The 23256-nt window shown below is 35.7% G+C and overlaps 1 protein-coding gene across 1 annotated transcript; it reads right to left on the bottom strand.

Annotated features, from left to right (window-relative positions):
• Nucleotides 1-459: 459 nt before the first annotated feature.
• Nucleotides 460-22861, bottom strand: LOC142527971 (DNA-directed RNA polymerase I subunit 2). The gene is made up of 27 exons (XM_075632985.1): nucleotides 22507-22861; nucleotides 21712-21794; nucleotides 21500-21619; nucleotides 20352-20431; nucleotides 20192-20255; nucleotides 19965-20035; nucleotides 19166-19243; nucleotides 19049-19094; nucleotides 18402-18582; nucleotides 18273-18325; nucleotides 17957-18030; nucleotides 17539-17656; nucleotides 16642-16729; nucleotides 15783-15898; nucleotides 13930-14057; nucleotides 13714-13793; nucleotides 12873-13114; nucleotides 12637-12801; nucleotides 12325-12489; nucleotides 12115-12189; nucleotides 4233-4336; nucleotides 4082-4157; nucleotides 3416-3544; nucleotides 3159-3335; nucleotides 2495-2707; nucleotides 1594-1848; nucleotides 460-1117 (listed from the first exon to the last, which is right to left on the bottom strand). Exons 1-27 carry the CDS (start codon nucleotides 22730-22732, stop codon nucleotides 689-691), a joined length of 3636 nt encoding a protein of 1211 aa, XP_075489100.1. The 5' UTR covers nucleotides 22733-22861; the 3' UTR covers nucleotides 460-688.
• Between the last annotated feature and the right edge of the window lie 395 nt (nucleotides 22862-23256).

The following is a 23256-nucleotide window of genomic DNA, read 5'->3' as shown; positions in this document are numbered from 1 at the left end:
CTATCTCACAAAATAGGAAATAATTTCTTGTATCTATTTTTTTTCATTTTATTTCATAACTTCTTATTAATTTTTATAGTTATGATATTTTTCTTCTTCATTTCGAATTGCAATATGTTCTTTTATTGTTTTTTATGATTACGATATTATATTTATTAAAATACAAATCAAATTATTATTAATTATTAAAAAGACCCATGCGCAGGTGCAGTAGTACATATAAAGGATTTCCTTACCCTCTCCTTGGTTCAACATTTAAAAGTGTGGGCAATACATGGTTTTTTTTCCATCCATCCTTTTTCATTCTATATATCCATCTTTCGTAGACTAACATTGATGACTATTCAAATACATGAAGATTAATGAACGAGGGAATGCATTAAATAACAAAATAATTCAAATTGTTTTTTAGAAAATAATTTTTTTAAATTTTTATAATATAATTGATATTACGTGCAACGCACGGCATCATGCTAGTGATACAAAAATGTTTAGATATTAAACATTCGTTGGCGAATGCCCACAAGCCCCCCAAAAAATGGGAAAGACGAAACTAAACTTAAATAGCATCAACTGCCAAAGTTAAATAAAGAACCTTGAGAGAAAAAAAAAAAAAAAACCACCTCGGAAGTCGTGCCAGTCTGTTCACACACTTTGCCAACTTCAACATGCCTAGTGTGCAGGAAGCTCAAGCGCCAGCTTCATTCGTCAGCTGGAGAGTCATTTTTATGTTCATGGCTGCCAATTCCGCAGCTAAATATTTGAAGACATACGGCAAAGCAACAGTCTCCATCCCTTTATTCGTTTGGCAAGCAACACAGAGAACCTTTTTGGGGGTTCTGCCAGGTGGAAGGCCTTTTGCGTTTTTATTAATCATCTCCTGCACTGCTCTTTTATGCGACTGGATGACAGACGACGTCAAGATGCTACCACAGATGGAGCACACGTCCGCAATGTGATAATCAGAACTCGTGTGAAGCCTATCGTGTAACAGATATGCTGCACCATGAGCTAGAAGGGAGTCTCGCTCCATTTCTCCGAAGCGGATACCACCGCCTTTTTTCCTGCCTTTAATAGGTTGTCTGGTCACTTGATCCACCTTTCCGGTGGAACGGACCTGTAAGAAGACATGATATGGGTTATATGTGGTAACATAGACAGTTGGCAATCACGCAACTGAAATCAAATCTGAGAATAACATTGTCCTTTTTCCATCCATCATGCATCAAAGTGAAAATTGACCCAGATACACTAAAATTGTCACACTCTCTAGTCTATATATTACATAAAAAAGTTTCATTCGGTGAATAGCACTTTTGTCTGAAAAAAATGGCAGCAGGACTTGGGTCCATGCATCTGGAAGGGAAGCAAGCTAAAGCAGCTGCTTACCAAAATGACAAGTTAAACCATAACTCAAGTAGAAAATCGTAATAAAGACATATATCGGAAGTATTATTGGAAGAAGAAATGCATCAGAAGGAAATCTCTAGGTAGCACCTAATGAACGTTACATGATAACTAACAGCAAAAACAGTTCGAGCTCATGGGCAAGAAGATATGAAGTTACTGTGATTTTGAGAAGAATCTGAGCACCTGAAACTTATCTGAAACCATATGCCTTAGACGCTGATAGTATACAGGCCCAATAAATATTTCGCATGTCAGCTCTGTCCCATAGACTCCACTGTACAACACCTCTACACCATGGTAATTGAATCCACGAGCAATCAACATCGAACCTAATTCATCAACGAGTGAACTAGATTCTGATTCCGACCCAGCAGCATTTTTCTTCATTGAGCTTGAAAATGGTGACGCGTCAATAAAATTTCCATGCAAGGCTCCACCCTGCAGTTGCACATCAGATTCATACATATAACAAACAGTATTTCAGAGTCCTCGACACCTTCACATTCGAACAATTTATTATAGATAATAATTCCAATTCCAAGCTCTTATCCAACATCATATTGGTATACTGATAAAATTGGACTGCCATTTCATAAAAATAAACAACATATGAAGCTAATCAGAATAAAACAATACTGAAGAACACAATAGACAGTCTTCCGTCACTTCCTAACCATCACAAAATTAAATGTACGTGAATGGAGTCCCAATGAATTAGCAACAAAGTATTTAACACCGTCCAGGTTATAAGTGATACAACTAACCAACTACCGAGATACTAGCAACGAATAACAGCCTTTTGACTATACCACAATGAGCTAAAGAGCATTAGTATTTTCAGATTTGACTAGAAAGATTTAGTATTTCTAGTGAATGTCCACGTCATTTGAAAGTTTAAAATGTTAGAAATGTGAAGCAATTAAATTTATAGCCACCAACGCAATCCCTGGTGTAAGACGTATCTTAAACAAGAAGTTTGTATGTAAAATTCTTTTTCTCAATTCCGTGGGAATTGATTCCTGATCCTCTGCCGTGAGTTGGTGACATTCTAAGCTACAGAAACAATTATGATAACTGGTAATACCTTAGCAGCAATTGATTCTAAAAGCATTCCAATAGTCATCCTAGAAGGGAATGCATGAGGATTAATGATAAGATCTGGTCGCATCCCCGTAGCTCCAGAAAATGGCATATCTATATCTGGCCATAGCTGAGAGCAAACACCCTTTTGCCCGTGTCTGCTGCTAAACTTATCACCAATAATTGGATTTCTAATTTGTCGAAATCGTATGTTTGCCTGCATAAAGAATCGGAACAAAATAATTGAAGTGATAATTATATAAACCAGGCATCTTACCTAAAAACTAGTCGTTAAAAAGATAAAGCATGCAATTGTGTTCTTTTTAGATGGAATTTTTTTACAGAAAAAATTCCATCTTTTCATAAAATGAACTGACTGCAATGGGGGAAAACTACAAATAGCTAAACATGACGAAGCTTTGAGATATAAAAAAGCAATAAGGTTGGCACTGAAATTTCATTTGTAAACCGAAAAGAATGTTTTCACAAAAGACCTGATAGAACCCTGAGAGGAATGACAGAATTCAGGTAGAAGAAAAGGCAAAAGGCACATACAAACTTTGCCTCTTGGGTGAAAGATGACCAAGGATCACCAAATTAATAAGCTAAAAGATATCATAATGACTTGAGTTGTCAACCATAAAAATTAAAATAATTTGACAACTCACCTTTTGTATACGCACTCTGCTTTTATCATCTGTGTGGGTTTTAACATCAGTTTTGTTTCTTCCATCAACCGCAACATAATCAACAATGACAGGCTCTGAAAATTTTAACTGTTTTGTTGTAACTTGATTTGTAATCTCATTGCGGATGCCAAAATATGAATCACTTGGGTATAGCCTCTGAAATAAGGTAACCAAAAACTAGGTTAACATCATTTTAATTAAAAAGTAAACATAGTAAAAGGGATAAGAAAATCTACCTGCCCAACAAAAGGGAGACCATCAAAATCAATCGAATTATGGCTTGATTTGTCCAGATTGCTTCTCCCAAATGATTTTTGAGAGCGATCTGACATGATGCTCTGTTCAGTCAAGTCCATTGTTTCCGTCTGCAGAGTGAGGGCAACAGTGTCTTTAATGAGCATGTAAACAAACATACATGCTATTTAATTAATGGTAAAGAAAAGGAAAAAACAAAATATAAACATGAAAAGACATTTTGCACTTCATCACTAGCTAATTTTAACAAGTTTTTTGTTAAGAGACAACAAATGTCCATCTTACTTGGCAGAGTTGAAATAAAACAGAAGTTTAGGCATTCTCGATATCTTCCAAGTAAAAGTGAATTCATCTTATAATTTAAATCAAACAATTTTTCTTATGAGTTTCACAACAGTATCATCTTGATAATTCACAAAAAACAGACAGAATACAAACTATTGAGCAACACTAAAAGAGAAGGAATGGGAGAAATGGTAAAAGAGAAAAAATTAACAAACATTTATTAAGTATAGTTTATGAAGATTAATCAAGACAAATGTGAAAATAAATTATAGATTGTTCAGATGAAACTACCCACATGTAATCCACTAAGAAGCTTCTCTAAGTAGTAAACATGAAAAGAAAGGCCAATCTGCATATCAGACCTGGTATATGTATCCATGACACAAGCCACGATCAACGGATGATTTATTCAAAACCATGGCATCCTCCATATCATATCTGCATAATTAGTAGAAAAAACATGAACCAAGCTCTGAAAGATAATTAAGATGTGTTATGAGATTGAACCATTACCCTGAATATGCTAACACCGCCACAATAGCATTGGTTCCCAACGGGTAGTCATCAATACTGTACTTTTCATAAGCCTTAGTGCGAACAATAGGGGTCTGTGGAGTCTGCAAACAAAACTTTCAGAATTAGGAGTAAGGCAACAAAATTAGCAAGTGGATAGATAAAACACAAATCCTCATTTAATGTACGGAAGGGATCTCTACAAGATGACACCTACTTCAACAAATTACATACAGGACCGAAGAAAGGAGACCCAAGCTTTGGTCTATGGAATGAAACAGATTCTCCATGATCATTCGTGGCTTTGGAAATCCATGAATCCTGAAATCAGCGACATCTTCATGTTTCTGTCTACAGCAAAGGAGATTTGGGAAGCGGTTTGGCAAAGCTATGCCAAAGCATGTGATGCAGCACAGGTCTATGAGATTAAAGTCAAGGTGGGTGGCACTAAACAGGGGAGGAAAACATTGACTGAATATGCAAATCTTTTGCAAAACTTGTGGCAGGAACTAGACCACTACAGGTGCATTGAAACCAAATTCCCAGACGATGCATCAGTCCTGAAAAAGTTCATAGAGAAAGATCAAGTATATGACTTTCTCCCAGGACTTGATGCAGATTATGATCAAGTCCGAGAACAGATTCTCGGTAAGCAGGAATTACCATCTCTGAATGAAGTTATCTCTCTGATTCAAGATGAGGAAAGTCGCAGAGGAGTCATGCTTGAACTCCAGACCATGGAAGGATCTGCGAACCACCATCCAAGGACATTGGAAAGGCAGATTTATCGAGGTTTCAAGAAAGTAAAAATACTCTCTGGCCTACTTACTGTAGGAAAACAGGACATTAGTTGGAAGCTACATGGCAGACCAAATCAACGAGGAGGCAGCTCAAAAAAATCAAGCTAATGCTACTACAAAGTGGAACCAACCCGATAAGGAAACGGAGGCGAGTGCAAAAGAATTCAACAGATACGAATGGAGAAGTAAAGGGAACTTGTGGAATTCTTGAAAAAACACACTGGAGAATGTTTCATTGCACCCTCAGGTAAGTTTTATGTTTCTCAAGTGTTTGATGTCTCAGATAATTGTATCAAGGATCTGTGGATTGTTGATTCAGGAGCAACTGATCACATGACTCATTCCTCTTTAAAATTCAGCACTTATACTCCCCGTCCAAGTAATATAAAAATACCAGTTGCAGATGGTTCTCTTACCACAGTAGCTCTCCAACCCTCACCCTAAAGAATGTGCTTCATGTTCCTAAATTGTTTACCAATATCCCTACAGAAACTCATCTGTTATCTTAACTGCAAAGTGCTTTTTTACCCTTCCTACTGTATATTTCAGGACCAGGAGTCGGGGAAGAAGACTGAGCTTGCTAAGGAGAAGGATGGTCTATATATTATTTGGAGGAATCAGGCACATCTGCTACTAACTGGTCCTTGTCTTTTTTATCATCATCCAATGAAGATGCCATTTGGCTTTATCATTTTAGACTAGGACATCCATCGTTTGGGATCCTAAAAATTAGGTTTCCGCTTTGTATAAGGGATTGAGGATTGAGCATTTTCATTGTGAGATTTGTGAGCTAGCAAAACATAAACGTCTACCATTCCCAATTCAAATAAAAAATATTACATTCCACTTAATTCATAGTGATATTTGAGGGCCTTCCACAATCCCAAATGTGTGGCTCATAGTGGTTTGTTTCATTTATCAATGACTGCGCTAGAGTCTCTTGGATCTTTCTTCTCAAATCTAAATCCGATGTTAGCAGTGTATTTCCAAAATTTTATGACATGATCCAAAATCAGTTTGGAGTGAAAATAAAAGATTTGAGTCAGATAATGCAGAGATTATTTGGATCAAATATTGTCCCCGTACTTTAAAATAAGGTATCATTCACGAGTCCTGTTGTATTGACACTCCACAACAAAATGGTGTTGCCGAAAGGAAAAATGATCATTTGTTAGCAACCATTCGAGCTTTTCCATCAAAATGTGCCAAAGAACTATCGGGGGAATCTTTTCTTACAGCCACATATTTGACCAATCGATTACCTTCCAGGGTTTTGGGGTTCAAAACACCAATAGAGACCTTTCCAAATTCTATCAAGATCTGAGAACGTCAAATAATCTCACTCCTAAAAGTTTTGGATGTAATGCATTTGTTCATGTTCACATTCATAACAAGGAGAAATTAGATCCAAGAGCTATTAAGTGCGTCTTTATGGGATATTCTTCAACTCAGAGAGGATACAAGTGTTACCATCCTCAACAAGAAAGATGTTTGTTTACGTCAATGTCATGTTTGAAGGTTTTCCTCTATGGAAAATAAGGATAGGGATTAGTTTCTACTTGATCTACTGCCTACAATATCCTGTCCATCCCAATCTCATGAACCTGTTTTGTCTTCTCCAATTGAGTCATCACAGCCGGACACAGTGCCAAATATCTCACCCACTACAGAGGATAAAGCCGTTAGTGACTCATTTAGGTTTGACCAGGTTTACTCCAGACATATAGACCGACATCCAGCTCTCGTGCAAGGCAAGTACAGTTTCAAAAATTGATTCTGATTCTCGTCGATTAGCAACTAACAATCATTTGCCAATTGCTTTTAGAAAAGGCACAAGGGAGTCTACTAAGCATCCATTATATTTTTTTATAACGATTTTTGTGCCATTCAAAAATTTCTCACGATCACAGAAGAACTTCCTGGTCAAACTAAATACAATTCATATTCCTAATACTATTTCCGAGGCATTATCTAGTGAGAAATGGAAAATTTCTATGAGAAAAATGCATGCTCTTGAGAAGAACACCACATGGGAAATAACAGAACTCCCATCAGGGAAGAAAGCAGTTGGATGAAAATGAGCGTTCACAGTGAAATACAAATCAAATGGCTCGTTGAAAAGATACAAGGCTAGGCTTGTTGCAAAAGGGCACACGTAGACTTATGGTATTGACTACCAGGAGACATTTGCTCAAGTGGCAAAAATGAACATTGTCAGAATTTTGATATCACTCACAGCCAACTTCAATTGGTCCTTGGAACAGTTTTGTAGTGTCCAAAAACCATTACACATAAAATTTAGTAAGTTAATTAATTTAAATGATTAAATGGATTGTTTAATTTATTTTAAATATTTATATGTTTATTTTCTTGGGATTTAATTGTATTTCTCGAGTTCAAGATTTTCAGGAGAATATTCGATACTTTGTCGGGGATAGGAGTTTCTTCAAGTTTCTATGAGTTTTTGATGCGTAGGCTTCGTGTGGATCATCCGGGCTGTTGTTGCTACATATGGGAATGTATTAGAATGTGTTTAGATGTTTATCAGTCCTCCTAAGGTTGGAAGTGGGCTGGTCGCACATAGGAAGCGAGCGCGCGCTTGTTGTGGCAGGTTCGGGCTGGACTAGGGCTCGTGGCTTAGGGTGTTAAGGTGGGTCTGGACTCGGTCGTTTATGGGCTGGTCGGGTAAGATGGTCGCTTGAGACAAAAAGGGGCAGCACGCGAGCGCAAGGGCATGTCACGGCCGGTTGATCCACGACGTCCACGTACGACCTGTGTTGGTAAGGACCATATCAGTGGCTTGTTAGAGTCTAAGGTCATAGTCTAGGGCTTGGTTAAGGGCTAATTCAATCCGTGGTAAGTTTGGAGCCGTATAGAACCCGAACGTGTCAAAAAGGGGCCGAATAGAGCCTAGAGTTGCTTGTCTTGTTTTGAGATGGTTTGGGTCTGTTCCAGAGGTTATTCTAAGGCTATGGATAGGGTGTTAGGTTGCTTGTCAAGGTTGAGTCGAGCCCCGAGTCGTGGGGGTAAGTCGCAAGTCGTTTTATTTTATTCGGGAGTCGTACGTGTAAGATGCAAGTTTATGGGATGTTTTGAAGTGTAAGTTTTAAGTGGTGGCAGTGGGTCCGGGGGACGATCCAACGAGGTTAATGACGTTATTAAATAAATATAACGTGTAAAAATATTTATTTTGAGGTATGTAAGTTGTTTTGTGGCCAAATTACGCATTTACGGGTCTGAACGTCGAAGATCGTTTCCAGAGACCTTTCCAACTTATCTTATGATTGGTAGTGGATATCCAGTTCAACGACTGTGGAGATCCTTGCCGGCCAAGCGCTGTGGTGTTAGTTTGATCAAAGGAATTATGTTATGGTGTCACATTTCAGTGAGCAGTACTCTACGCAAAATGTTTAAGTTTATGTTATGTCCAGTGAACATGTTTTATGACAATGTTTATGCAGAAAAGTCAAGTCATATTTATTTATGCCTATGTAATTTACGTATCAAGTATGTTTAAATTGAATGAATTTTTATTATGTAATATTCGTTATTCACGATTTATACATGCTAAGTCTTTAGACTCACTAGACAGATGACGTTGTTGAGGAGGCTGGAGGTGCTGACCAGTGAACAAGCTCGGACCGTAGGTAGTGCACACCTGATGGCCTTGCAGTTTATGAACTTTATGCATGTTAAAACTGATTTAATACTCTGATTTATTTTATTGCATTTTGGTTGGAAAACAAATTATTTCTTTGGATGTTTTAAAATATTTTATAGATGTCGAAGTGGATCATTTTTTCGCCTCAAAATATTCAGAATTTGAATTGTTTATATTTTTTAGTTTTATTTGTTTGGAATTTTCGAAAATGATGATAGGTTTTTTTTGAGTTTAAAAGTTAAATAGTCATGAATTTAATTGGATAGAAAATTTTTATTTTCCAAATATTTTAAGTAGCAAGTGAGGGTCGTAACAAGTTTGATGCGAAAAATGTGTTTCTTCATGGAGAATTTGAATAGGAGATTTATATAGAACTTCCTCTGGGATTCAAAGGGAATAGAAAGAATAACAAGGTTTGCATGTTAAAGAAGGCACTATATGGTCTCAAACAATCGCCTAGAGCCTAGTTTGGAAGATTTTCCAAAGTGATGTAAGCCTCAGGATATAAATAGAGTCAAGGTGATCACTCTCTTTATCAGGCACTCAGATTCAGGGCGAGTGACTGTTCTCTTGCTGTATGTTGATGATATAATTGTGACAGGTAATGAGGTGAAAGAAAAAGAAGCCATATGTCTAACCAAGTAGTTTGAGATAAAAGTGCTTGGTAGGCTCAAATATTTCTTGGGAATCGAAGTAGCACAGTTCAGTGAAGGAATTCTCATTTCACAACAAAAGTATGTCACTGGTCTCTTGAGAGAAACAGAAAAGTTGGCATGTAAACCAGCATCTACGCCGATTGCCCCGAATCACAAACTTGGTGAGGTAATGAACATCTAATTGTGGACAAAGAGATGTATCTGAGGTTGGTAGGGAAGCTCATATATCTGGCTCATACTCGACCAGATATTGCATTTTATGTCAGTGTTGTAAGCCAATTTATGCAAAATCCAAAAGAGGTTCATTTCCAAGCAAGTAACAGTATACCACATCATCTAAAAGAGAATCCTGGTAAGGATATCTTGTTCAAGAGAAATGGGGGATTGACGTTCGAAGTTCATACCGATGCTGATTATGTGGCTCACCTATTGATAGAAAATCAACCTCTGGCTATTGTAATTCCTTGAAGGAAATCTCATGACATGGAGAATTAAGCAACAGAACGTAGTTGCTAGATCGAGTGCTGAGGCAGAATTTAGAGCAATGACTTTGAGAACATACGAGCTACTACGGATTAAAATAAACTTAAGAGGACCTAAAGATCAAATGGGAAGAGCCTATGAGATTATTATGTGACGATAAGTCTACAATCAACATAGCCCATTGTAATGACCCGAATCCTTATTTCGAATGAAATACTAATTAAGAGATAATTAAAGACTTATTAATTAAGCTTTATTAAAGAATTGATAATTCGGGATCAAGCTGTTGGGATCCACCGAATTTAAAATAGACAACCCAATCTACTTCAGATTACATTATCCCGAGAAATCCAACCAGACAAATGAGATTCTGACACGTGGCAGATAAGATTGATTCGGATTTTCTGAACTAGTCTGGATGCAGCCTATAAATGGAAGCTGATTTCTTTTGTTTCCTACACCGCATCTTTCAGAGAGAGTTCTAGCGATATACCTTCGGTTTTCTAGCCACAGTTTGTAGGGCACTTCGGTGTCGGGAAGTTTTGGAGCTATTGTCGACTCGAGGGGGTCGGTGAATTGAGATCGAGACATCATCAGTGGGTTGACGACGGACGCAGGTATAATCCTAAAACCTTAAATAGTAATTTAAGGATCATTAGAAAGAACTTTGTAGCATGTTTGGTAATTCAGGATCTGGTTTGTTACTGATTTCATTATGTTTGTGTTGTCTAGGTTCAGCCGAGTAAGGACCGACTTTGTAGCACCCCTTATATCTCGACCAAGGACCGACTTGCTGACATAATTACCAAAGGACTCAATGGTACAACATTCCAAGGAATTGTATCCATGCTGGGATTAAAAGATATATATTTTATGGCTTCAGGGAAAGTGTTGGAAAATAAGAGAGATTTTAAATGTAATAAATTAGGAATGTATATTATTGGCTTCCTAGAATTATGCTGCAATTAGTGGTAATTAGTCTTGTAAATTTTATAGAAGATTTGTTTTCCTTTCTCCTTTTACCGTACTCAAGGCTGGAGATTAATGTCCGTTCTTGTATAAATAGAGGTGTTGGCCTCATTCACATACATAAAAAAATTATTTCCTCTCGAACTAACAATATATTTTTTTTATCATTGTATTATATTGAGGTTTAACGAGCCAACTCATCTTTTATGTTCCTCGGTACATAGATGGTAAGTTCAAAAATTTCACATAAACAAAGTTGGGATAAAAAAGAGGGACTGATCAAGTAGAAAACCTATCAAAATTATCTTTACTGGTAAGAAAAAGAAAGTTAAGGGTAATCACGCGAAAACTCTCTCAACTACCCAGCTCCCTATGAATTATTTTGATGCCCTGGGCTCTTAAAGCTCCAAAGTAGTGGTAGCACTTGCCCAAGAAATCAAGAATGGCACCCCAATAAAAAAGGCTTATTCTAGTCTCTCAGTGAAAGAGACGTAGTTCAGTGGTTGTATGCTTTCTTTTTAAACGTGATGCACGTTTGAAGAAGTATCCCTTTCATTTTCTGTGCATCCCTAAAAATCACTCATTCTTGTCCTTGCATGAATTGTGAACGTGCACGTTCCTTTACAAGTGAAGCACCAACGAATGGAAAACATCTCTTCCATTCTATTCAACAGCCTAGTGTGTTTCCAACAACCTCTATAACATGTCTATGTGTGCATCTCTAGACCTGATTTTCTTTCGTTAGATACAACTATTTAAAGTAGAAAAATTTCATCCTTAAATTTTTCCACTTGATAGGAAAAATTACTCTTCATCATCCAAGATAATTAAATAAAAGGACAAACCATAATTTATATAACATATATCTTTAAATAATATATATATACATGACCTCCACACGTTATATTATTTAATCATTGCTCTCCATATGCTAATAGAGCAAATCTCCCAAGCACAGTTGACTTTGGTCGCATACTGCACGGGTGTTTTAATTTTATTCCACACAATTCTTTGTAAGAAAACCTTTATTTTCCATTTTTTTCCATATATTAAAATTTGAATTTTCCTGCCAAGGCAATGAAATTTCTCACACCAATCTCTGGGTCTATTTTCTCCGCAAAATTTATTTTCCAATACAACTTAAACTGCAAACGATTCTCGCATTTCATTTCTAATTCAATGTATACCAATTCAAACGTCGTATCATTAATTTCTGATGTTTTCAACTTCCAGGATTTCTCGTCAAAAGTAACAGATCAGTAAAAGTTGGTAGTCGAAAGAGCTCTTCGAAAATAGAAAGATGGCACACAAACCTGGAGATGATAGAGCTTCTGATCAGCACGGGAATTTATAGCTTGACAAGAGAAACCCATCGTCTGTTTTCCCATCTATAATAAGGTAATGACAAGAAACTCAAAATCCCAACCTTTTGAACACAAGCAAGGAAAGTGATGATTTGTCCATATGAAAGTAGCAGAACAAATACCTGACACTTTTTCCATAAATAAGCAGCAAAAGAATACCTGACACTGATACATATTTCTAGGACTCTGATTATGATCAGACCAAGGTGTGAGATTCGCCACAACACTCATCATTCCAGTTGGATGAATTTCTTCATGAGTAGCAGGAAATACATCCTTTCTGCCACCATCTCCACCATCAGGACAACTTATTTCCATGTATACCTGCATATGTATTCTTCAATAAGAAATTTGCAGCTAGTGGATTGCAGTCAGATGCATATAAAAAAACATAACATCAGGAAAAGATCAAACCACATTATTTTTAAATGGAAAAAACAGAAAATGAAATACAATCAGAATAAAGCTCACCTGCTCAAATGGTCCAATGAGCTCGATGTTATTACTCTTGTCAGGAGAAATATGGATGTTTCGTACAGGTCGAACAAATCTGGAAGCAGAAGTGAACAGGTATAAACCAGGGTATGCCCCACCCATGCTAAGAGGAATATAGCCCACCTCAAGATCCTCGGGTATCTGTGTATGCTGACAAAACGTCAGGGCTAACACCTATAAATTGTTCAACAGAATAAAGGATAAATGCACACCTCAGGCACTCCTGAAACCTTTAACTGGCGCAGATATGAGACAGCCTTCTCTACAATATCGGATGGAATAGAACCAACCACCCGGCCATCTAAAATAACATGAAGAACTTCAGGAGGACCTGCTTGCACAAACTTTGGGAGTGACGGAATCATTCCAATGCCCACCAAAACCTTTAAAATCGACATTCGAATTTTTAGAAAGTTCTTTACACCCCCCTTAGCATCATAATATGAAGTTATACCTGTAAAAAAGGTAACCAAAAAAATAATAGTAGCTCAGGCCAATCTGGAAACGCGCTATGTCTAGAGAACTGAATGTGTCATCCAGTATGGCATTGATTAATATATCAAAAAGAAAAAAAAATGTAGAAAAATTTAAAGTATCCTAGGACTTTATCTTCCTCACTAAATTATTTTCTATCCACTATTACATCCCAAAACAAGTTTAGCAACATCCACCTTGCACTTATAGTTTTCTTAAAATGACTCGCACAACTTGAATTGGTCCAATCAAGCTCTTTTCTTTCTTTTTGCCCATTTCCTACAGTCACAAGACTCCCCCCTCTCCATCATCTGCTATTCAACAATAATAATCATTCAAGATGAGAGATTTTTTTAACTCGAAATTTCACACATAAATACTGAAGCCTCTGTTGTAAGGCAACATAAAGCAAGTATTACATAACAAAAATGAAATTTTATTAAAAAATATTACAGATTTGGAATTTATAGCTTGATGAAGAGTATGGACATTGAAGGTAATTAAAAAAACCTACAAGACAGAACAAATTATATCACATATCAAAGGTCTGAAACGCAAATTTTACAGACAAATTCTTACGGCAAGCAGCAGTCATATGGTTCAGAAGCCCACATGGCTCCCCATCAGGAGTGTGAACAGGGCATAAAAATCCCCAGGATCTGGAAAAAGATCCAACATAAAAGATGAGGTTGTGAAGACAGGAAACAACAGGAAATAAACTACATGGCAGAGAGGAAAAACCAACTTAAACTAAGAAATGCCGCAAGCGTCTTAAAAATATATAATTTATCATACTCGGGTAACAACTTTCGAACACTTGTGGTACGGAGACCAGCAAATGAAGCACCTCGATGGACAGCTCGAAAGTGCGAAAGGAAACGCAGAAAATTCAATCTTTCTGCTTGAACAGTCATCCCAGCTCTCTAGAAAACATAACCCAAAAGCATAAGAAAGTTATTAACAAAGGTACGCTTGATAGCATCTCCATCAAGAAACAGTGTAAGAAAAGGGAAAAATCGCTTCAGTTTAGCAGAAAGAGAGTTGTCATAATATCCCAAATATTTATGAAAAGGATTAAAAATATAACATGAAATAAAGTAACACCATGTCTCAGTGAGACAAATCAGAAACAAAATGAGCAACACACGACTATAATCAACCAAGAGCAAATGAGACTCCAAAGAAATGGTGATTATGTTAATGTAGCCGCCAAAATTTAACAACCAAAAGGGTTGTCCTATAGCATAGGTAAACCAATATATAGCTTATTCATTACTATAGAATTCAAAACTGATCTATATAGGTTTCTATCATATGATTTGCAATGTGAAGCTCTCTCCGAAGTTACTTGAGCTTATTCAGAGACAAATTTATATTGCGCAATACATCAGAAGTATCAACACAATCTAAATTGTCGCAGTGTTTGCTTTGTACAGCTCGGTATAATTTTATATAAGAAACAAAAATAGCAATATACCAAATGCATAGCCTATTGTCCAGTGGAGCAACTTAAATAAGTATCTAAATTTCATTCGAATCACAACAAATTCCTACCACATCAGTTTCTTTAAACCTTCATTTTGACCGGAGCTATTTACATGTATCGTACATGGTTAAACTTACCATTCATCCGACTTTGCCAAGGCAGCTAAATAAAGGTAACACCACATGCCAATAGAAAATTGAAGGACCGTAAACAAACAAGTGCAAGAACAAAGGAATCTCTTAATAAAAACCTGATCAGCTTACAATTTTTTGGGCAATCCATACTAATATGATACCCGATAAAACAAATTATGCATTTATTCTCATCTCCAGAATCAACGTGCATTCCCATGCATAGTTTCTATAAAGATATTATAATCAGAAACACAGTCATCTTCAAAAAGCATTTTCAATCGTATGGAACATTTACCGCAATAAACAAGTTCTCACTACGTTGCATGGATATGGATATGGATATGGGTATTGTATCGAATATGATACGAAAACGGCGATACGGCAAATTTTGAGAGCATAAAACACGATACGGTTAGGATACAACAATTATTAAAATATATATAATAGTATACATATATATATATATACAATTATATAAATTTAGTACTAAATTAAAAATTGTAGAGGGCAGAGAAGAGGACAGAGTGTGTAAAGGAACTGCAGGGCGACGGTGGGCGGTGAGCCGGCCGCATCATCGAATTTTAATGGGTAAGAGAGGACTGGGGAGTGATGATCGAGATGAAAGCACTCAGAGCAGGAAACCGGAAACGATAAGATTAGGAATAGGGTTTATATGCCCATATCCTTGCTAAATTATTTTTTAATTAGTCCTCAAAATTCAATTTGTTTCAATTTAACCCCTAAGACTTTTAATTATTTGTGATTGTGCCAAAACATATCCCCGCCGTATCCATGGCATATCATCGTCGTGCTCAAGACGGATCCGACTGTTCAAACCTACAAACAGTCAACGATACCGATTTTGCCGTATCCAACACGTATATTGGCGTGCAACATCCAATAATTCAAAAAAAATTTAGGAGTATCCGTGCTACATAAGTTCTTGAACACAGTATATCCCAAATACAGCCTACTCTGTTTAGGATGTAGATGCCTGCAACAATGAAAAAGAATGCCAGTATCTATACCTGTTGCAAGTCCAAACCCGTTTGTGTGACCAATCTTCCCGTCTTTAACAAGTTTTCAACAATTGCCCCAATCTGCCGCGGAGAATTTTTCTCAATAACTTTCTTAACATCTGCCACTGTCATTAAAAAAAGCACAAAAAAGTTAAACCAGTCTCATGTTTTACTTACCACAAGCCAGTTTTTCTTAGAAATTTGAGCATTGATTCAATAAAAATTCTTGACTAGGATACAAAATTTAAGTCGTGGATATTATTATCTTAGACCACATTCTAGAGCATAAATGTAATGCCATCTGCTTGCAAGGAAAGGTGAGAACTAACACTTGCTTATGGAGATTGCCACCAAAATGCTATGTAAATAATAGAAATCACGGACACTAAAACATTGTATGTCTAAATCCTATACCATATCAAGTTAAACAAAAATCTGATTTCCAGTGCAAGTGGCCACATAACCTTTAATCCTACAACTAAGGTATCACTGCATCATACAACAAAAAAACAATTGTACAGGTTTCAAAACACATTCTGTATTCTGGAAAAAGCAAGCAATTGTCGGACATCATAAAATTGGATGTTGCTGTAGGAAAGAAATTTTAACCACAAATATAACTTCTGTTGTGAGGACAGAAAAAAGGTAAAAAAAAGGTTAAAAAAACAGTGTACTAAAATAACCATTTAAACAACAAAAAGACCAAACAATTCAAACTAGACAAAACTATAAAATTGTTCAAAAAGAGCACGAGAAGAAAATAAATATTATACAAGTTAACATTCTGTAATAATAATATTACCTATGCGACGGCAAAAAATATTAAAAACAACAAATCATGTAATAAAAAATGGAAAATAACGCATACAACTGCTCAACTCAAACTTCTTTGTTTTATTGTCAACTTCATCTTGAAGAAGCCGTTTAACCTTGACTAACCAGTCTTGTAATCTTTCCTGAAATGTAAAAAAATAAATAAATAAATATCCTCATTCTGCAGTCTACAAAATGAAATTCCAGAACAGCATGTGCAGGTTTAAGCACACAATCAGTTCACTTATAAACTACAGACGAATCATAAAAATGCGGTCATTTCCGATATCACCAGCAAATAAGCAGGGAAATCAGACATAATGAGAAAAACAATCATGTGTAGGAAGCATTCTAATTTGATATAAAGCCCTCAAGTTTTCTGCTTTAGGTGTAGTTAAAAAGAAAGGTAGGTAATAACCAAAGCAGAGTTTCTTAAGACAAATATTTGAACCTGCAAACATGCAATTTTTTCCAGAAACAAAGGTCATATGCCCATTTAACCCCCACAACAAAAAGTGGAACATTGGATTACAACTACTGCATCATGTAGTGAAACATAAATTAGCTTTAACAAAATTTGTAATTTCTTCCCACAGAAATGAAAAGTTGTTCACAATGAAAAATATAAACTAGATCCATCAACAAATCTTCATTGGGTACTATGACTACTACTCTGGCAAGATTTTAATTCATAACAATATTTGTAAACTTACATCTACACATAAAAAAATCTCTCTTTCAGTGAAACCATGGAGTTAAATATATACTAAACATCATTCATGCTGCAAAATTCAACCAATGCAGATCAGACAGAATATGTCATAATACACAATTCCATGTGTTTTAAATCTGGGCAAGGCTTTTTGGAGCACATGCATCAAGGACCACAATAGATGAAAGTTGAGTTAACCAACTGCATCACCTTCAAAGAACGAAGTATCATGGGGCATACCTTGAGATAAATAGTAATTAAGTGGCCAGGCAATAAAACTTCTTGGTTTTGTAAGGAATCTGGGTTGTCCTGTAAAGAACTCTGATCTATGAAAGAAAACAATTTCTGCAGCATGAATCTGAATTACATGTGAATTGGTTAGAAACAGAATAACATACATAATTATATGGAACTTAAAAATATCACCAGAGATACAAAGTAGACAACTAATGATCACTTAAAAATTAATTTAACATGGCTATAAGAAAACAATTTCTGCAGCATGAAACTGAATTATGTGTGAATTGGTTAGAAATAAAATAACATACATAATTATATGGAACTTAAAAATATCACCAGAGAATACTAAGTAGACAGCTAAAGATCCACTAAAATTAATTTAATGAGGCTATACGAAAAACAAAATAACAACACTAACATCAGTAGATTGAATTTGTCCAGATTATCATCCAGATGAACAAATATGTAATGTTTTAAAACAGCATTGCCGACCTGAAAAAGAAAGTAACAAGATTCATATGGTTAGAAATTGAGAATCACTTATACCGAGATCAGTGAAGGAAAGGTTTTCTATTATCGTGTTTCTCATTTCAATTTTGAATAAAGAAATTGAAGATTGCAGTCCCAGTAGGATATGCTATGGAATGTGCCAACTGTTTTGTAGCTGAAAGCATTCTATATAAGCAACTCACAAGTGATACATCAGTATAATTCACAAAGGGATGTGAACTTACAACTGTGTAGCTTTCTTTTTCAAGCCCCATCATAACAGGTTGGAAATGCTCCCCTGCAAAATTAAAATATTCAGTACATTCCATCAATTAGCACTTTGAAACTTCAATGATTATTGAGGTAATTATTACCAATATGTTGAAGGCACTGAGTACGGGTAAAAAGAGACAAGTTCTGAAGTTCATCCAAGATAATTTTAGCTCTTTCACCAACAAGCTGAGTGCCAACAGATCCCTTTACCCGATCATACTTCTCATTGTAGCAGCATGTTAAACTCGCATAGATTTCACGATCAGTTGTGTCTGTTAGAGCCTTGAGAGGGGGTGAGAGAGAGAAAGTCAAATGTACTTCGCAAAATCCCAGACATAAAAGTCATAGTTGTCAAACTTTCCAACATGCTTTAACTTAAGACTTAATTTCAGCAGTAGATTTTTTCCCCTACTCTTTTTTATTTTATACAACTCGACATAACTTCATCCTATATCAATTTTGTGCTCCCAAACCCTAATCAAGATCTTATTGATCCAAAGCTTACTAACCAATCATTAAAATGATAACACCAATCCAAATTCCAAATTCCAACACGATACAACACGACCACACATTTATTAAGGATCGTATTTTTCACAGATGGGACATCATCACAATCAAGATGACAAAGATATGTCCCAATATTTTGGTTAATTAAGCTAATTGAAAACATATAAAACCACTTTAGAGAAACCGTCAAGAGTACTTAACAACAACAATCCTCTAATGAGATGAGAAGTCATTGTACCTTTAATATGATTCCAACAGGAAGCAAATATTCCCTCCCTTGTATCCTGAAAAACAAAAGAGTGATATTTCAACATTTTCACCATTGAGGCCAATGTCCGGTATATAAGATTCTCACCAGAATCCAAGTCGTGCACTCCCGTTATTAAGGTAGTACAATTTAACCGTCACAGCTGACTGATCTTCTCTGACACATCTGCATGCTAAAAACAAAAATATTATCGCAAACAGAAATTATACATAGCCATGTGCCAAATGCAAGTATGAAGCAAATTAATTAGATGCTGAGAAAAATGAGTACAGGCACGATCCTTTTAAATTAGTTTAAATAAATTATGACGACTATATGTACGTCAATACGCAAAATTAAAGAGTAGGAATCATTGCATGGGAGTACAATTGCAGTAAATCACATTTGTTCCAGAATATCCATTTAGTTCATGATTAACTGCAAGACAACATATTTTGCCTACAACAATGATTAAGTATTTCATTTGTGTTAAGACTAGGTATTCAAATGGTTTGCCATTACTGTGTTCGAAAGATTGCTCAGTAGGATATCTTATCCATTAATTCAACTTTAGTTATTTAGCTTCTTATCAAAATGAAAAGGAACATTTGATAAAAGGAACACAAACAATGGCTGGAAGAATCTTGACTGTGTAGAATGCCAACTTTCTAGACCTTTCAAGATACTTCTCTCGGCCATTGTTTTCAAAGTTTGGGGACAATCATACATGAAACATCAGATAATGAAGAATCCCGCGAGAAGGTCTCCAAGTAATCAATGTGACAATATATTTTATAAATGTAAAAACTTCATCACCAGTCAAACTGTGACAAATATTTGATCAACGTAAAGGCAATGGCACTATTCGAACCATAAACAAACTGTGAGCATGGGAAAGAAACAACACCTTATCATAACGGCTTTATCGGTATATCCTTCACGGCGTTCACGAAATGAGTTTCGCACGGTGCTCATAGGCTAGAAAAGTAACAAATTATTGGATAAGAAAAATGGATCTTATACATAGTCGCATCATTTATATTGGTAAAATGAATATCTAACATCCCAAATTTCCCGGTATGAAGACACGGGGAACTAATTTAAAGATCATGTACGAAAAGGAAAGGTACTTACATAGTTCTGTTTTGGCAAAATAAGAAGTCGCATGACTCTCTCCAGCCCATTTAAGATGAAGTATCTAAGAAAACATAGATGTGGGCATTGGTAAATAAACATAGAAGTTCATGACGTCTTACTAACCCGTTAGAGAGAGAGAACCAATTAGCATACTTACCCACCCATTTCTGACGGCTCTTCTTTGAGTGCAACTAATTTTTTTTGATCATTTGCGGCTTTTAGATGACAGAGATTGGACTAAACAGAAGAAATGCAACATATCCAATGTCAAAAAACAACCCGACACAATCTAAACAAACTCAATGAAAATTTACATAGCTAAAGATCATATCCTACAGTTCTTAGAAAGTTGAAGTTGGCCGGACTACTTGACATCAACTATTTGATTCACAACCAAATTATTTTGATAAGTTCACGAACTACAGAACCTTTCCAAAGTTGAAAGGGAATTCGAACACAAATTTAAAAATAAATGAAATAATACTCCATGAAAGACATGGAATACAAGACTTCCATAGTTCACTTATTTTCATCTAGCAAATTCACTCAGCTCAAGCACCAAAAGATTTTGAAATATGACCAAGAAGATACATAAAAGCCTTTTAAGCTCTAAAAGTTAAGGTGCAAGATCATGTCATTTTTACTGGATACTATGCTAATCTATTTCAGGTGAATTTTTCAATGTCTTATAAAGTTAATAAAAAGCAATTACAAAAGTAGTTTCAAAATGTATATCTTCTCATTATTCCCATGGAATAGTCTTTAGCATGGGAAGTTCCTATACTAAGGTAACTTTTTCTTATCAAGTGCCAATGCCACTAAGAACACTTGAAAGAATCATTCTGTCATCAGGTCCCACTCCATTTTTTAAAAAACTCGATAATCCATTTGTTTCTTTCTTGCATCAGGTCCTACATCACTTCACAAAAACATGGTAATCCATTAATAATGAGATTTACAATTCATAAAAATGGACCATGGCACTTTAAATATAACTCTAAAAAGTAAATAAAAAAAAAAGAAGAGAAAAGTAGGCCATTGATGAAACATATACCATATATAACCGAATAATAATTATGGGGTCAATACCCTTTCCCTGATCCTCTCACATCTTCTCAAATTTGAAAATAACAAATAATAACGTTAAAATTTACTTGGGCGGCCCATCATTCTGGTGATGACCATATCCTAAAATATTTTGATGATGCATCAGGATTGACATGCAATCAAAGAAAGAAACCGTCCTTAAAAGACTTTTATGAGAGGAATGTAACATATGCTAGAGATCAAATGCTAATCGCTAACCTTCAACATAATTGGAAATTGCCCAAAATTATATCCTTCTCTGACAGAGACTCCATCATCATATTGGAAGTATATGTCCATCATGAACCTCCCTGAATATGAGAGTTTAGCTTGTCTACACTGCTCCGAAAATGAACAAAGATGATATTAGTATTTTGCATTCATGTAGTAGCTGTATCTAAATATGTGAGTTGATACCCAAAGAGTTGTACCTCAAAAGGGTATAAAGCATCAACCATCTGTCTTGAAAGGCGTTCTTTCTGAGGGGGAAATATTTGAGGTTTCCCGAACCAGAGTATGCCATTGGTTAAGAATCAACTTCTATTAATTAAACTTCATGTACAACGGTAAAATAGGAGTACACATGAGATAGAGAGACTTTCAGAACAATATGTACCATAAAATTATGTGATAACCCAAAATCACCTCAAATTTCACACTTTCGGCTCTAAAATGTTGGAACCAAAAACTATGAATTAATTAATTTTCATAAATTATCCAGTTTTATCATGCTACTTAACAAATAAAAAAGGATGAAAAAATCTGTTGTCGAATTAAACAATTTCAAGCTTTATTCCATTCAATTGATGTCCTAATAATCTGTGCACATATAACTACCAAACACAACAATCAATAAAAACTCATCCCTCAACTGCATTGTTTTTGAAGTATTTACATAGAAAAAAAAAATAAAAAAGCAACCTTGGGGTAAAATATCAAATGGAATTTTGTCAACATCAAATTCGAAAATTTAAAGGAACTATAATTCATATTCTGAAAACCCCTGCATGGTAGAAAACTAGAGACAAGATAAGAAAAAACCATGCGCATTTTTCCGAGCTTTCACTTGGAAAAGAACGCGAACTTGCCCAAAAAACTGAATTTAGCACACACAGTGCTAGATTGTTCTGGATATAAATTAATTCAGTTAATGCTAGAAACAATTAACACGCAGAAAATAACAAAAGATTAGTTCTTTAACCCAATTCATCGAGATTGAAGGATATTTCTTAGCTTGAGCTTGGTGAAGGAATCAAACACTTCGACTGGCTTGATATTCATCAACATGGTCTCCAGCCCGTGTTCCATCATGTAGTCAAATGAATCAATATGATGCTTAAAAAGCTCTCCTAATGCTGCATAATCCTTTTCCTCCACCAGGTGCGGCCGCCGCCACTTCTTTTCGACGTCTTTCTCATTCAGATCATTCTTTTGGGAGCTGTCGCTCGCCATAGAAAGATCAGATTTTGCCCCCCAAATACGTACGATTATGGAAGGCGCCTTGCGTAGAATTCGATTTGAAAAACAGAGAGCCGGCACGGGGTTTAGGGTTTGAGGAAGAAGCGGCTGTTTCTTGGGAAATTTTTGTTTATCAAATTCTCAATTTACCTTTTTCTTAACAAATTTAAAACCATTATTTAAGTTATAAAAAATATTTAAAGGCTTAAACAGAAGATATCTTCACCTTCCTTCAACAGCTCAAGTTCCCTCCAATTAATGTGTCAGTTTTTTTCGTAGACTCTCCTTTCTTCTCAAAAGCACAGAAGACGATGGATTGGGCAGATTGATTTCTCGATTGCGTGTTAATTACTCAGTCATAAACCATATATTTGAATGGTAAACACTAGGTCAAACTCTCATTTTTGTTGCATAGTTGTGATCTTTTTGTGTTAGAAATCTGTTCAAAATTTATTATTCTAATATCTTCCTCATTTATCCAAAAAAATATCATCACTTGAAAAAGAGAAAAATAGTTG

The sequence above is a fragment of the Primulina tabacum genome, chromosome 15 (assembly GCF_025594145.1).
Source record: "Primulina tabacum isolate GXHZ01 chromosome 15, ASM2559414v2, whole genome shotgun sequence".
Taxonomy (NCBI): domain Eukaryota; kingdom Viridiplantae; phylum Streptophyta; class Magnoliopsida; order Lamiales; family Gesneriaceae; genus Primulina; species Primulina tabacum.
The sequence above is the reverse complement of the archived record's forward strand: the minus strand, read 5'-3'. Positions and strand labels throughout refer to the sequence as shown.

Excerpts from the sequence above, each read along its gene's own strand:
- LOC142527971 (XM_075632985.1), bottom strand. The coding sequence starts at position 22,732 with ATGGCGAGCGACAGCTCCCAAAAGAATGATCTGAATGAGAAAGACGTC. Across the intron at positions 20,036-20,191 it reads TTTTGCCAAAACAGAACTAT|CCTATGAGCACCGTGCGAAA; the intron begins GTAAGTACCTTT and ends TTACTTTTCTAG. Across the intron at positions 1,849-2,494 it reads TAGAATCAATTGCTGCTAAG|GGTGGAGCCTTGCATGGAAA; the intron begins GTATTACCAGTT and ends GTGCAACTGCAG.